The sequence below is a fragment of the Camellia sinensis genome, chromosome 1 (genome assembly GCF_055761805.1).
Source record: "Camellia sinensis isolate YWXY chromosome 1, ASM5576180v1, whole genome shotgun sequence".
In the NCBI taxonomy this organism is placed as follows: domain Eukaryota; kingdom Viridiplantae; phylum Streptophyta; class Magnoliopsida; order Ericales; family Theaceae; genus Camellia; species Camellia sinensis.
In genome coordinates, this window is record NC_138961.1 from 123,029,360 (window position 1) to 123,044,290 (window position 14,931).

General features: G+C 36.9%; 2 protein-coding genes across 2 annotated transcripts; both read left to right on the top strand.

Moving 5' to 3' along the window:
• The first annotated feature begins 5,187 nt into the window (after positions 1 to 5,187).
• On the top strand, positions 5,188 to 6,390 carry LOC145819659 (zinc finger BED domain-containing protein RICESLEEPER 2-like). The gene is made up of 2 exons (XM_082913579.1): positions 5,188 to 5,788; positions 6,002 to 6,390. The coding sequence occupies exons 1-2, from the start codon at positions 5,188 to 5,190 to the stop codon at positions 6,388 to 6,390; spliced, it is 990 nt and encodes a 329-aa protein (XP_082769705.1).
• Positions 6,391 to 6,538: 148 nt separating this feature from the next.
• Positions 6,539 to 7,683, top strand: LOC145819665 (zinc finger BED domain-containing protein RICESLEEPER 3-like). Its single transcript, XM_082913583.1, has 2 exons — positions 6,539 to 7,042; positions 7,618 to 7,683. Exons 1-2 carry the CDS (start codon positions 6,539 to 6,541, stop codon positions 7,681 to 7,683), a joined length of 570 nt encoding a protein of 189 aa, XP_082769709.1.
• The last annotated feature ends 7,248 nt before the right edge of the window (positions 7,684 to 14,931 follow it).

The following is a 14,931-nucleotide window of genomic DNA, read 5'->3' on the forward strand; positions in this document are numbered from 1 at the left end:
TCTCATGCAATTTCTACAACAATCATAGTTATCCTCCACCGATAGCCCAAAACAGATATCTCTAAACAAATAGATAATTTCCAATAAAGATAAACTTTCCAAAATTTCAAGATGGGAATACATATCCAACTCCACCACCATCATCATTATCATTCCAATTTCATAAAACTCAACATCATTTCTATTTCCTTTTTACAAAATAAAATATTCACATTTTAGGGCAAAATTCCATTTCTTAAATAAAAACAATTCCAAGGATAAAAAATCCACCATTTTATCACAACTCAACCATATTTACAAATCCACAATCATATTCAAGAAACCTTTTGAAAATCTCTCTTTTGAATTGTAAACCAAAACCCTAGATTTTTGTCTACAATTCCCAAATCGCAACATTGTTTAGAAAATCAAATAACTAAATTAAAAACCATACAAAAGTGTGGAGAAATCCCTACCTCGACGCTAGAAGGCAAGAGAGAATGTGAAGGAACCTCAACGAAGTCGAAAACCAACTTTGTTTCGATTAAAACAAAGTTATAGGTGAGCTGTTACCTTTTTATCAAAGGGACTAGGGTGTAGAGGTCAATAGATTTAGAGTATCTGGAGGTTAAAGATGAGTTTTAGAGAAAAGGTCTAGATTTAAGGTTTGGAAATGTTTTAGAGAGAGCGATATATGAAAAAGTGACTCAAAAAGTGGCTGCTACAAACTGATATACTCTCAGACCACTCGAGTGACCAAAACACCGCTCGAGTGACCATATACAATAAGTGAGACCACCTGAGTGAACAAAGTTATTGCTCGACCACACAATGACATACTCTCAGAAGTTTTATAGACAAAGTCTAACTGGTCGAGTGCAAGAAGGACTGCTCGAGTCAAGACCACTTGAGCGTAAGAAGTACTGCTCGAGCAAAAAAAAAAAAAACACCCTCCTAGTACTTTTGCTAACCTGCAAAAGTACTGAGGGTTCTCAAAGATTGTTCAAGCGCAAGAAGCACCGTTCGAGTGCAAAAAACACTGCTCGAGTAAGAAAAACATCCTTTCAATACTTTTGTAGGCCTGCAAAAATACTAAAAGTTTTCAAAGACTGCTTGAGCGAATTGACTAAAACTTAGGCAAAGACTTATTTGAAAAACGAACGCCCAATCTACTTCAAACGCAACCACAATACTCAAATAACCCAATTTAACAAGGAATAAGATGGACAAGGATATCAACAACTAGGTAAAGCAAGGAGTCTGGATTCAAAACAATAAACATGTCGAGTCTAAATCAGAATCATTTTGTTGATATTACGGTGCAAAACCTGTGTGAATCATTTCTAAAAAATCAGGACATTCACTAGTAGTAAAATATTGTTCTTCTTCAATAATATAATCAACTATAGAATTTTGTACACATATAGGATTATATGAAAATGTTTGCAAATTACCAGTTGATAAACCTCATAATTGCATTTGAGTTCTAATATCAGTTTGTTAACTTTGTAAATATTTGTTAGCATGCCTTTTTAGATGACTAGTACTCCTTGCAATTATAGCACTGAGTAAATATGCACAATATTTACATTTTTCTTTAATCATAGTTGTACCATCAAGATTATTTCAGATACTTTTTCAAAATGCTCCCAAACAGTACTAGTCATGCCTCTAAATGATGCTGCTGCTGTTTGAAGAGGGATATTAGGTACAGTGGAAGGAGAATCAACATATTCATGTTGTGTATATACATCAATATCGACATGAACATTAGGAATATTAGGATTCATAACAATCTAAGTAAAATAATGTATATCAACTAACAATTAATTAAAATAGTGAGTAAACAATAACAAGTAATATATGTTAAGAAATAATTAATATAAAAAAACGAGTAACTAATAAATATTAATTCAAATAATTAATGTTACCAACTGGCGAATGCGATACAAAAATTAATTTCTTTTGATAAAAGATTCTTCTTGCACAATTGCAATTGACACTTAGGGATGAGACTTCAAAATTAATTGAGAGAGTTGAGAGTTTGAGAGAGATTTGTTTGTGAGAAATAAAAAGGGAGAGAGGTGGTATTTATAGGACTTGGGAGGAGGAGGGGTTAAATTATTAAAAAAAAAATAATTTGTCGTTGTACGAGTAACGATTAAATTTTTGATCATTTGAAATTTTTCAAATTTTTGACTATTGGAGGAGAGAGCCGTTAGGGGGCTGGTGGGGTCGGGTCGGGTCGAGTTGGGTTGAGCTAGGTAGGGGGAAAATTTTCCGATTGGGGCCAAGTTCTAAAACACACGGCCTAGGCCCAAGGTCTCGGGTTGGACTCAGACTTAGGCCTAGCCGGGCTAGGCCTACCCGAGCCGCTGGCTGGCTTCAGGTGGAGGCCAAATTTACACCCCTTATTGGTGTTCAGTTTTGTTTCCCTTTGCCCCATTCAAACTCACCCCACCACAATTATATTTAATAAATATACTTATATGTATATCATATATATTCTTTATTTTTTTTCAATATAATAAGATTAATTCATTAAAATATTACATTAAACATTCATTTTTTTTCTCTCATCTTATATCTTTTAACTTTCATTAATAATAAATTATTGGGTCAGCTACGAAAAATTATTTGGTGATCTTGAAGGGCTATGCGTTTATACTTTTCACTAATTATTATACATTATGCCCCCTTATATTCTCTAATCACCCAACACAAAATCATGTGTTTTAACTCTCTCTACTAATCACAACACCCTGTATCATATACAAGTTACGACATTTGTGATTTTGATTATTACAAATGTCATTATTAAATCATTTTGTCATAAATATAAATAAAAAAAATATCAAAACCAAACACTACACAAGGTATAGCATAAAACCTTTTGAATCATAACTAAAATAATGTCTAAACTAACACCACAATAATTTATAATTAAGTCATAACTAACATAACAATATGTCATAACCAATAACAATAAAAGTCATAACTGGGGTATATGATACACCCAAAAGAAGTATATATCATAGAATTACCCTAAATTATTATCTATAATATGTTATATTATTTATAATTTTGATTCATATTCTCATTTTTTGAGTTATAAAAATACTCTGTCCATTCCCATTCCTGCTCTGCCCACTCGAGACTACTTTGATTTGTCTCGCCTCTTATATGATACTGGTACTACTACCATTATATATATATATATATATATATTTTGGATTCTTCAAATTGACTATTTCAACTTGAGAAACTTGAAAGAGTGTTTGAGGCCGAGCTCAGTGATGTAAATCATTCACTTTTTAGTATTCATTTAGTAAAATATTCATGTAAAAAATTAAGATGATCGGATATTGGTTGCTATTTATTTAAATTATATTTGTATTACAAGCATGGATGGCGAGTCTTGAAATAATAATTGTGATCCATAATTAAAATAAATGTGATTCAAATAATCGTTGTCAATGGATCATCTAAATTTTTTAAACAAATGTGATTTAAATATATATATAAATATTCGATCATCTTAATTTTTATATGAATTTTTTAATCAATGAGTTTTAAAAAATAAATAATTCAAATTACCAAGATCATCTCTAAATTGAATTTACCAAACTCAAATGCTCTCTCAAATTAAATTGCCAATTTAAGAAAATCCAAATTAGAGATGATAAAATTTTCTGAACTGATTATATTTGTTTCAATTCGATTTTATTACAAATGGTTTGAAAGAACATTGATTGAATAGGATTAAAATTAGGGCTGGGTGTAGGGTTATCCGACCTGCCCAAACCGCCATACCCGATTCGAACCGCGCACGTATGGGCGGTTTTGTAAACACATTAGGGTAGGGTGCGGTTTGGATTTTATCTAATTTTCGGGTTGCGGACGAGTTGCGGGTTTGAACCGCACCGGCCCAACCCGGCAGCATAAACCTTTTTTTTTTCCCCTTCAAATCTGACCATTCAAAAAAAAAAAAAACCCTAATCTTAATATCTCTCATCTTGAGCTCCAAAACAAAACACGAACTCTCTCTCGCTCTCTCTCAGTCTGTCTCTCACTCTCACTCTCACTCTCGCGATTTTCATCTACACTGCACCCACTGATCGACTTTCTCTCTCGTCGCAAGATCGACCGATCAACCTCATCACATCGATCGATCTCACAGGTAAGCCCCTCTCTCAGTCTCAGTTTCTGTCTCTCTCTTCCCAATCTTTGATTTTTTTTTTTCCAACATATCAGATCTCTCTCTCTCTGATCTGTCTCCCTCACTCTCTCATCTCACAGTCTCTCACTCTCTAGTTTTGCATTTGCATCGATCGACCCTCTTATTGCAAGATCGACTGATCGGCTGACTCTCTCATCGCACCGATCGACCTCACAAGTAAACCTCTCTCTCTGTCTTTCTATTTCTCTCTCGCCCCGATCTTTGATTTATTTTGTAACATATCAGACCTCTCCCTCTTATCTGTCACCCTCACTCTTTCATCTCATTAGATCTGTTTATTTTATGCAATCAGATCTATTAATTTTTTTTTGTAGCAATAGATCTGTCTGTAAGAAGTGGAAACTGAATATATGTGTTTGTTTGGAATTAAATCTGATTTTTTTTTTGTAGCAACATATCTGTGAAAAAGTGGAAATGGAATCTGTGTTTATGTGCAAACAGATCTGTCACTTTTTTTTTTTTTGGAATTGAATCTGTGTTTTTGGAATTAAATCTGTAGTATTGGAATTAAATTTGTTGTTGAATCTATGAGAAGTGGAAATTGAATCTGTGTGTTTGTTTGGAATTATATTTGATTTTTTTGGTAGCAACAGATTTGTGAGAAGTGAAAATTGAATCTGTGTTTATGTAAACAGATCTCTCTCTCTCTTTTTTTTCTTTTTGGAAATTGAATCTATGCTTTTGGAATTGAATTTGTGCTTTTACAATGCTCTAACAGATCTGTGAGAAGTGGAAATTGAATCTGTTATTGAAATTGGAATTGAATCTGTATATAATTGAATCTGTTATTGAAACTGGAATTGAATCTGTATAGAATTCAATCTGCTATTAAAATTAAAATTGAATCTATGATTGTGTTGAATCTGTATTGAATTGAATCTGTTATTAAAATTAAAATTGAATCCGTGGTTGTATTGAATCTGTTATGTTATTGAAATTGAATTTGTAATTTTTGTAATCCAATTTAAATGGAGGATAGTGTTCAATCTTCCACAATCAATCTTGTACCTCCGGAATCCTCCAATTCTCAAATGAATCCTCCTTTAGTTGAACCCGAACCCGAACTTGAACCTAAGCCTTCTAGACCCCAAAAGAGAGAGAGTGAGGGTGGAGGAGGGAGAGCACCATCCACAGTTTGGGATCATTTTGACAAGGTTATAGAGACCGATGGGAAGTGTAGAGCTGTATGTAAATATTGCAAGAAAGAGTATATGGTTGACTCTAGACTTCATGGGACTAGCAATTTGAGGAGCCATACATCCAATTGTAAAGAATATCCAAACAGGGATACAGATGGTCAACAAACATTAAATCTTAAACTGAAACAAAATGAAGAGGGTGTTGAGGTTGTAGCAACAATTTTTAATTTTGATACTTATAAAAGGGCTCTTACGGAGATGGTGGTCACTGATGAGTTGCCATTTAGATTTGTGGAGGGTGTTGGGTTTAGAAGATTTTGTAATGTCATGCAACCCAAATTTACACCAATTCCCTCTCGTCAAATCATATCTAGAGAAGTGCTTAACATATTCAAGAATGAAAGAAATAAGTTAAAGAAGGCCATGAAAGGTCGTAGAATTTGTTTTACTACGGACACTTGGACATCTATTTAGAATTTGTGTTACATGTGTTTGACTGCTCATTTCATTGATGATAACAGGAAACTTCAAAAAAGAATCATAAATTTTTAACAAGTTGAGGATCACAAAGGAGAAAGATTGGGTCAAAAAATTGAGTCGTGTTTGATTAAGTGGAACATTGATAACATATTCACCTTAACAGTTGATAATGTTAGTTCTAATAATCTTACCATTCAATATTTGAAAACGATAACCAAAGATTGGAAGGGGACTATTTTGCAACATGAGTTTATTCATATGCGTTGTTGTGCATATATTCTTAATCTCGTTGTGAGTAATGGGTTGAAACAAATGAACGATTCTATTGCCAACATTAGACTTATGGTGAGATATGTGAGGTCTTCTTCTCATAGGCATGATGTTTTTAAGAAGTGTGCGGCCACACTCAAACTTGATTCAAAAGCTCTTGTATGCCTAGATGTACCAACTAGGTGGAACTCTACCTATTTGATATTAGAGGCCGCCGAAAAGTATGAGAAGACTTTTAACCGATTGAAGTTTGTGAATTCCAACTTTGAACCTTATTTCTAGGATGTTGATGGTGGCATAAGGAGAAGTTCGAATGAGTTGGATTAGAAAAAATGTAGAATTTTTTTTGAGGTTTCTAAAATTATTTTATCTTGCAACTAAGAAATTTTTGGGGTATCTCTTTGTTACTTCCAATGCTTTTTCTAAAGAAATGTTTGTTATTGAAAGCAAAATTAACCAATTAATGTTGAAGGAGGATGATACTTTGAGCACAATGGCAAAGACTATGAAACAAAAGTTTAGCAAGTATTGGGGGGATGAAAGTAAGATCAATTTGTTATTGTATGTTGCGGCGGTTCTTGATCCTACCAAAAAAATGGCATACTTTGAGTTTTGTTTTTCTAATTTATTTCTTGAAGATAATAAGAAGGTGAAAGATATGGTAGACAAGGTTAAGAGTTGTTTGAGTCGTTTGTATAGCCATTATGTCACACTTTATCATTCAAATGAGAAACTTCCAAGTGTGAGTGAAGTTGTGAATATGGTGGAAGATGATGATGATGACGATGATCCTTATTCTTTGGCTGACTCCCAATTTAATTCCTATTTGGAGGGGCGATGCACTAGTGGATCTAAGTCGGAATTGGAACAATATTTATCCGAGGTCAAACATTTTGCAAAGAATCAAAGATTTGAGATTTTGGATTATTGGAAGGTGAATGCAACCAAATATAGGGTGTTATCATAACTTGCAAGGGATGTGTTGGCCATGCCTATATTTACCGTTTCATCTTTTAGTACGGGAGGATGTATTCTTGACCCGTTTCGTAGTTCACTCTTGCCTTTTATGGTTGAAGCTCTTGTATGTACTCAAAATTGGCTTCGAAGCAACCTTCCAATTTCTCTTCGAAATGCGATGGATGATGTGGAGGAATTTGAGCAATATGACTCGGGTAATATGAGAATTTATTTATCTTCATTTTTATTTGTATTGTTTATTTTATAATGTAAGTTTTATTAATCTTCTCTTGTTGACTCCTAATTAGGTACTTTGGAGTCAAGCTCATCTTTAATTTCAACTTATAATGTTGATGCTATAATTGATCTCTAATATCCATTTGCTCATTGGTAATTTTTTTATATATTCAACACATTTTCTTACTATATTGAGATGCAACATATAGACATTTGTTTATCTTTCATTACTTTATTCTTTTACACTTTTTGTCTCAAAAGAATTATGAAGATTGAAGATTAAAGTTTATATTTTTTCAGTTTGTTTTTGTGCAGGGTTCATCAACCAAATGCATGGAATTGGAATTGGAATTTTTGAAAGTTGGATTGCATGATTCATGATGAAGCTTGATATCTTATAAATGCTTTTATTTTATTTCATGTGCTTGAATTGAATGAAGTTTGACAACAATTTTTTTTTTTTAATTGCATTTTGGTTTTGGATGAATGTAAATTTTTTTTTTTTACATTTTGGATGAATGTAAGTTAATGAAGAATTACTTCTTCTTCTTCTTCTTCTTTTTTTTTTTTTTTTTTGGTATTTGAGTTGGGAATGATGAATGTAGGATTTTTAATGCAGGATTTTTTAATTTGGGTTAGGAATGATAAATGTAGGATGAATGCAAGTTGATGATGAATGTAGATTTTGAATGTAGATTTTGAATGATTTGTTTGGGTCACGAATTGATTTTGTTGTGTTTTTTTATAAGTTTTAATTTATTAATTATTAATGTTGGAGTATTTTAGAAAATGAGAGGAAAAATGTCTAAAAGAAATATTAACAAAATGGGGAAAACAAAAAAGGTTTAAAAATAATTTTTTGAAAAAAAATCAAATCCACAAACCGCCCGCAACCGCTCGCACATCCGCAAACACTATTCGTACAAACCACAGACCGCATTGCGGGTAGTTGCTGGTTGACTTTTTCCCAAACTACATAAATGCGGGTGGGTCCAAACCGAATCGCAAACCGTCCCAAACCAAACCGCAGACACTCCTAAGTAAAATATAGTGATAAATAAGTGAAATTTGTCAAGTTTGTAATAAAATATAAAATTATATCACTAAAAATTGAGTTTAAAAATAAGGATTCATGCATAAAACTTGAAAAAATCTGATCCGTCATCTCTAATCCATACCTGGCATGAATAAAAATACCATAATGCCACTTGGCTTGTAGCGTTATATATACAGGAGAAATGGTTTTTGATTTATTATAGGTTTATAATGTAGGTGCCACGCTTTATCAAATCATTTATAATATTGTGTGCAAATTAGTGTATATAATATCACCGTTATGAATAAATTTGTAAATTAAAAGTGTGGCTACATACCATCACTATATATACAAATCATTAATGCTTGAAACCTTCAATTTTTGTGATCCTCACAACTTTCAATTGATTAGTAACCACCTATTATATATATATATGTATATATATATGTATGTATGTATTCCCTCTCTTTCTTCTTCCTCTCTCTCACAAATAGTGTAGGAGTTGTGAGTAGGGGTGTGCGCAGTGCGGTTCGAATGGTTTGAGAGTAAAATTACAAATTGAATAGATAATTGGCGGATTAGCTGATTAACAAATTGCGCTTTGGGCAGTTTTTTTGCAGATTGACAGATTGAAAAATATTCTAACTAATTATAATATATTTAAATAATACATAATATTAATTTGTATAATATTTTTTAGATATATAACATAATAATTTTATATAATATGTTTTATATATATAACTATAAATTTGTAATAAATTTTATATTTTAAATATTTTTTACTTATTTTTATATTGATATTTTAATAGAGGTTAAAAAATATATACATTAATTATAATAGAGCGAAACAATTTGATTGACAAATTATAAATTTTAAAATTTAAACTATAATTAACAATTAAAACGATATAAATTAATACAAATTAATATAATTTTAACGAACATCGTAATTGTGGGGGTCATTGGATATGTAGCATTTCTCTATACAAATCCAAGCATTCGAAATCTTCCAAGGTGGTGCGCGTCCCATAGCGTCTAGAAACCCGTGTGTGGCTCAAAGCTGAAGAAAGCGCGTCACCACGTCCGCTCCATGCCCCACGCTCCAATCACAATTTTGCTTTTTCAGGCAATCCGCACGTGCTTCGATTCCCCCAAAGCTTCGACACGCATAAAGCCTTACCCACGATACAAGGCACACAAGGCCGCCGAGATCATCACAAATTATCAACCATTTCATTTTTTTTAAATTTTTTTAAAATTTTTTAGATCATGTAGTTACAGAGTTATTGTTATTAGATAAACGCATTGCCATTTTAGAACATCTCCATGAAAATAATTATTTTTATTTTTTAGTTAAAATAGTAAATAATCTTCAAATTTTGACTTTATCAAACTAATAGCAAATTAGCTATTTTAATTTTGATTGTTTTAACTCCACAATTATAACTAGCAATTTTGACTAGTCAAACATAAAAAATATAAGAGAAATTATGAAAAAAAATTTAAAATCTAACCATTGTAATTAGGATAATCTCACCACCTAACATTATTGTTAATAATGTTAATATGTTAATACTATGCCTATAACTATACCTATAATTTAATACTATTGATCTGTAGATAGTTGTTGCTAACCTAGCAGATAGTTGTTGCACAGCTAGACACCTTCTTTACACCTTCTTTTTCTTTTGCTTTCATTTGTATATTTCCTTTGTTCATCATTTTGTCTTGTAAATCATCTCCTATATAATGGAGGTTCCATTTGGTTGCAATATACATCAAACACACAGAGCTAATATTTGCTCTCTCAATCTCTCTCAATTTCTTATATGGTATCAGAGCACAGGTTTTCTGCCTAGCCTCTTCTTCCAACAAATTTTTCTGCAGATTGCATTTCATCTGTATCCCTTTTTTTTCGTCCATCTCTGAAATACAGTTTTCACCACACCAGAGCCTTCGTCTCCTCTGGACGATTCCAACGCCACCAATTTCAGTCTAATCCGACGTTACACGCGCTCTCACGCGCCACTTTTGTGACGGCGCGTCGCCTGCCTCCGCCTTCCGCCTCACACGCGCTTCACGCGTCCTCCACACTGTCCCGTGCTAACGTGCACCGCGCACTACCTTGCTAACGTGCGCCGCGTGTTTCTGACGTCAGCACACGTCAGCCTCTCTGCTACCGTGCACTGCCTGGCCTGCTTTGCTAACGTGCGCCGCGCACTACCTTGCTAACGTGCGCCGCGTGTTTCTGACGTCAGCACACGTCAGCCTCTCTGCTACCGTGCACTGCCTGGCCTGTTTGCTAACGTGCGCCGCGCCCTTTCTTGCTAACGTGCGCCGCGCCCTTTGCCTTTCATTTCTGTGCCTCTGTGGTCATATTTTGGGTCATTTTACTCCTTTTCCCACTAATTTCGGCCTTCTGAATTCACTGGTAACCTCGGTTTTTTCAGATTCTATCTCCATTTTGCTATTTTTCCTCATGGATCGCCAGGATTCCTCTAATCACCCTATTTCCGTTATTCTTGACGGGACTAATTATGTCCTTTGGGCACAAGCCATGTCTGGCTTCCTCAAAGGCAAGAAACTTTGGCGTATCATTACTGGGGATGTGTGCAAACCAGTCCTAGCAACCACGGAATCCGCTACCACGGAATCCGCTGCCACGGACTCCGCTGCCAAATATATCGACCGACTAGAAGATTGGGATAGTAAAAACTATCAGATCATCACCTGGCTTCGCAATACTTCTATTACATCCATCAGCCTTCAGTTTGGTAGGTTCCAACTTGAGTCTGCTTCCTCTCCAGCGAAGGCCATCTGGGATTTTTTGCAAGAACGCTATCAGACTACCGGTCTTGCTCACCAATATCAACTTCTGAGTCATCTTCACCGTATGCGCCAAGAAAGCACTTAGACCATTAATGATTTCCTCTCCCAACTGTATTATGTTTGGGATCAACTCGCTCTTTCTGAGCCTCCATGGCCTCATACTGAGGATGCTGCCTTGTTTACTACCTACCGTGACCAACAACGCTTGGTTCAGTTTCTCATGGCTCTCACTCCTCGTTTTGAGCCCGTCCGCGCATCTCTCCTACATCGCACTCCTTTACCCACTCTTGAGCAAGCCGTTTCTGAACTCCTGTCCGAGGAAACCAGGTTTGGTACTCTCCATCCACACCCTGTGGACTCTGTTCTTGCTACTCCCCAGATTCGGAGTTCTCCTTCACCACAGCGGTCCACTACCTGCAACTATTGTCACAACCGCAATCTTCCATCGACTCATCTTCTGGTTCATTGTCCCGTTCGTCTTTGTCGATTTTGCAACAAGACTGGCCCCGGTCATCTCCAACAAGATTGCTTCCGCAATCCTACCCGTGCCTCTCACCATGGTCCTTCCACCGGGAATTTTTCCCGCAGCAACTCTCACCGTTCTGGGACTCCATTTAAAAACATGCCTGCTCCACGCACTGCTGCTGCCGCCTCCGAAGATTCACCTTCTTCTGTTCCTGTAGATCCTTCCACTTCGGTCTTCTCTCATACCGATGTTGAAGCCATGTTTCAACATTTTTGGCAGCATTCCGGTACTCCTCCATCTACTGCTTTGTCTACCACCGCAGGTAACACTTCCTGGTACTTTGACTCCGCTTGTTGTAATCACATGACCTTTGATCCTACTATTTTTACTCCTCTCTCTTCGACTCCTCATGTTCCTTCTATCCATACTGCTGATGGGTCTCTTCTGTCTGTAAGTCATGTTGGGTCTGTTTCCACCTCTCACTTATCTTTATCCCATGTATATCTTATGCCTGCTCTCACTTTAAATCTTATCTCCATTAGTCAATTATGTGAGCATGGTCTAACTGTTACCTTTTCCCATACTGGTTGTTTGGTGCAGGACCCTCGGACCAGGCAAACTCTTGGGATAGGCCGTAAGCAAGGACGTCTCTACGAAGTTATCCATCTTCATGTTCCGGATTCCTCTCAAATCACTGCTCCTACCACTACTACCACTACTACCACTGCTCCTCCTTTATCTCATTTTCAGCTTTGGCACTATCGTTTGGGCCATCTTTCTGTTGGTCGTTTGAAGTCTTTAATTTCTAGTGGTCATTTGGGTACTGTAAGTTCTGATGCTTTCAATTGTGTGTCCTGTCAACTTGCAAAACAACCTGCTTTGTCGTTTAATAAAAGTAATTCTGTTTCTCTTGCGCCCTTTGATCTCATTCATTCTGATATTTGGGGACCCTCTCCTACTCCTACTATGGGAGGCGCACGTTATTTTGTTGTTTTTATAGATGATTTTTCTCGTTTTACATGGTTGTTTCTTATGAAAAATCGCTCTGAACTCAAACAAATTTATTACAATTTTGCTGCAATGGTTAAAACCCAATTTTCTAAAACTATCAAGATTTTTCGCTTCGACAATGCCATGGAATATAAAGATTTTGACTTTCTTTCCTTCCTTAGGAGTCATGGTACTCAACCTCATCGTTCCTGTCCAGGTACGTCCCAACAAAATGGCCGTGCTGAACGAAAACATCGGCATCTACTTGACACTACTCGAGCCCTCCTTCTCTCTTCCTCTTGTCCAGAAAATTTTTGGGGAGAAGCCGCTCTCACTGCTGCTTACACTATCAATTGTATCCCTACACCGGTCATTCATAATCACACTCCATATGAGCGTTTACATGGCACCCGTCCCCCTTACGACACCCTTCGGGTTTTTGGCTCTGCCTGTTTTGTTCTTCTCCAACCTCATGAACGTACCAAACTTGAACCTCGTTCTCGCCTTTGTTGCTTCTTGGGGTATGGTATTGAACATAAAGGGTATCGCTGTTGGGATCCTCTCTCCCAGCGTCTCCGTATCTCTCGTCATGTGGTCTTTTGGGAACATACAATGTTTTCCTCCCTCTCTCAATTCCGTTTATCCGTTCCCTCACCCTCTCTGTGTTTTACTAACCCTTCTGCAGATCTGTTTTCTGATGAGCTTCCTCCACTGCCCATGCCTGACTCTCTTGAGACTGCCTTGCCTACTGGTCTTTCTCAAGCACCTGCCAGCTCTGATGGTCCTGCTCTTGCTCCCTCAGACTCCTCACCCCCTGTTGAGTCTCTTCCTCTGGCTCCTCCTCCTCCTGCTCGACCACACCGGGTAATCCAACCTTCTACTCGTCTTCGTGACTTTATTGTTGGCTCTACTGCTTTTTCTACTTATGAACCCACCTCCTATCGGGAGGCTCGTTCTAATCCTCTTTGGCAGCAAGCTATGACTGATGAATTACAGGCTTTAGACAAAACTCACACTTGGGACATTGTTGATCTTCCTCCTGGCAAGACTGCCATTGGCTGTAAATGGGTATACAAAATCAAAACCTGTTCTGATGGCTCTATTGAGCGCTATAAAGCTCGCCTTGTTTCTAAAGGCTTCAATCAAGAATATGGTATTGACTATGAGGAGACCTTTGCTCCTGTTGCTCGTCTCACCTCTGTTCGCAGCCTTATTGCAGTTGCTACTACCCGACACTGGGATCTTTATCAAATGGATGTGAAAAATGCCTTTCTTAATGGTGTTCTTCTTGAGGAGGTCTACATGCAACCTCCCCATGGGTCTACTTATCCACCTCATAAAGTCTGCAAACTTCAACGTGCTTTATATGGTCTCAAACAAGCTCCCCGCGCTTGGTTTGCCAAGTTCAGCTCTACTATTCATGACTGTGGTTTCACCTCCAGCTCTTATGATACTGCACTTTTTATCCGCAAAACTGCTCAAGGGACCACCTTGCTTCTTCTTTATGTGGATGATATGATTATCACCGGTGGTGATGTCAATGGTATTCTTCATCTTAAACAATTTCTTAGCCATCATTTCGAGATGAAAGACCTTGGTCCTCTCAGCTATTTCTTGGGTCTTGAAATCTTCCATGATTCCACGGGTTCTTTTCTCTCTCAGGCTAAGTACACATCTGATCTTCTCACCCGTGCTGGTCTTACCGATTGCAAGACTGCCTCAACTCCCCTGGAACCTCAGAGTCGTCTTACACCTCTTGATGGCACTCTTCTCTCTGATGCTACTCTATATCGTCAGCTGGTTGGCAGTCTTGTCTATCTCACTGTTACTCGTCCTGATATTGCCTATGCCGTCCATATTGTCAGCCAGTTTATGTCAGCTCCTCGTACCACACATTATGCTGCATTAATTCGTATCATTCGCTATCTCAAAGGCACCATGTTTCATGGTCTTCATTATTCCGCCCGCTCCTCTCTTCAGCTTCGTGCTTTCTTTGATGCTGATTGGGCTGGCGATCCTACTGACCGCCGCTCTACTACTGGGTTTTGCTTTTTTCTGGGTGATTCTCTTATTTCTTGGCGCAGTAAGAAACAATCTCTTACTGCTCGTTCTAGTACCGAAGCCGAATACCGTGCCCTTGCTGATACTACTCAGGAGCTTCTCTGGCTTCGTTGGCTTCTTGCTGACATGGGTGTTACTCCCTCTGGCGCTACTGCCCTCTTTTGTGACAATCACAGTGCTCTTCAAATTGCTCACAATGATGTTTTTCATGATCGCACCAAGCACATTGAGATTGACTGCCATT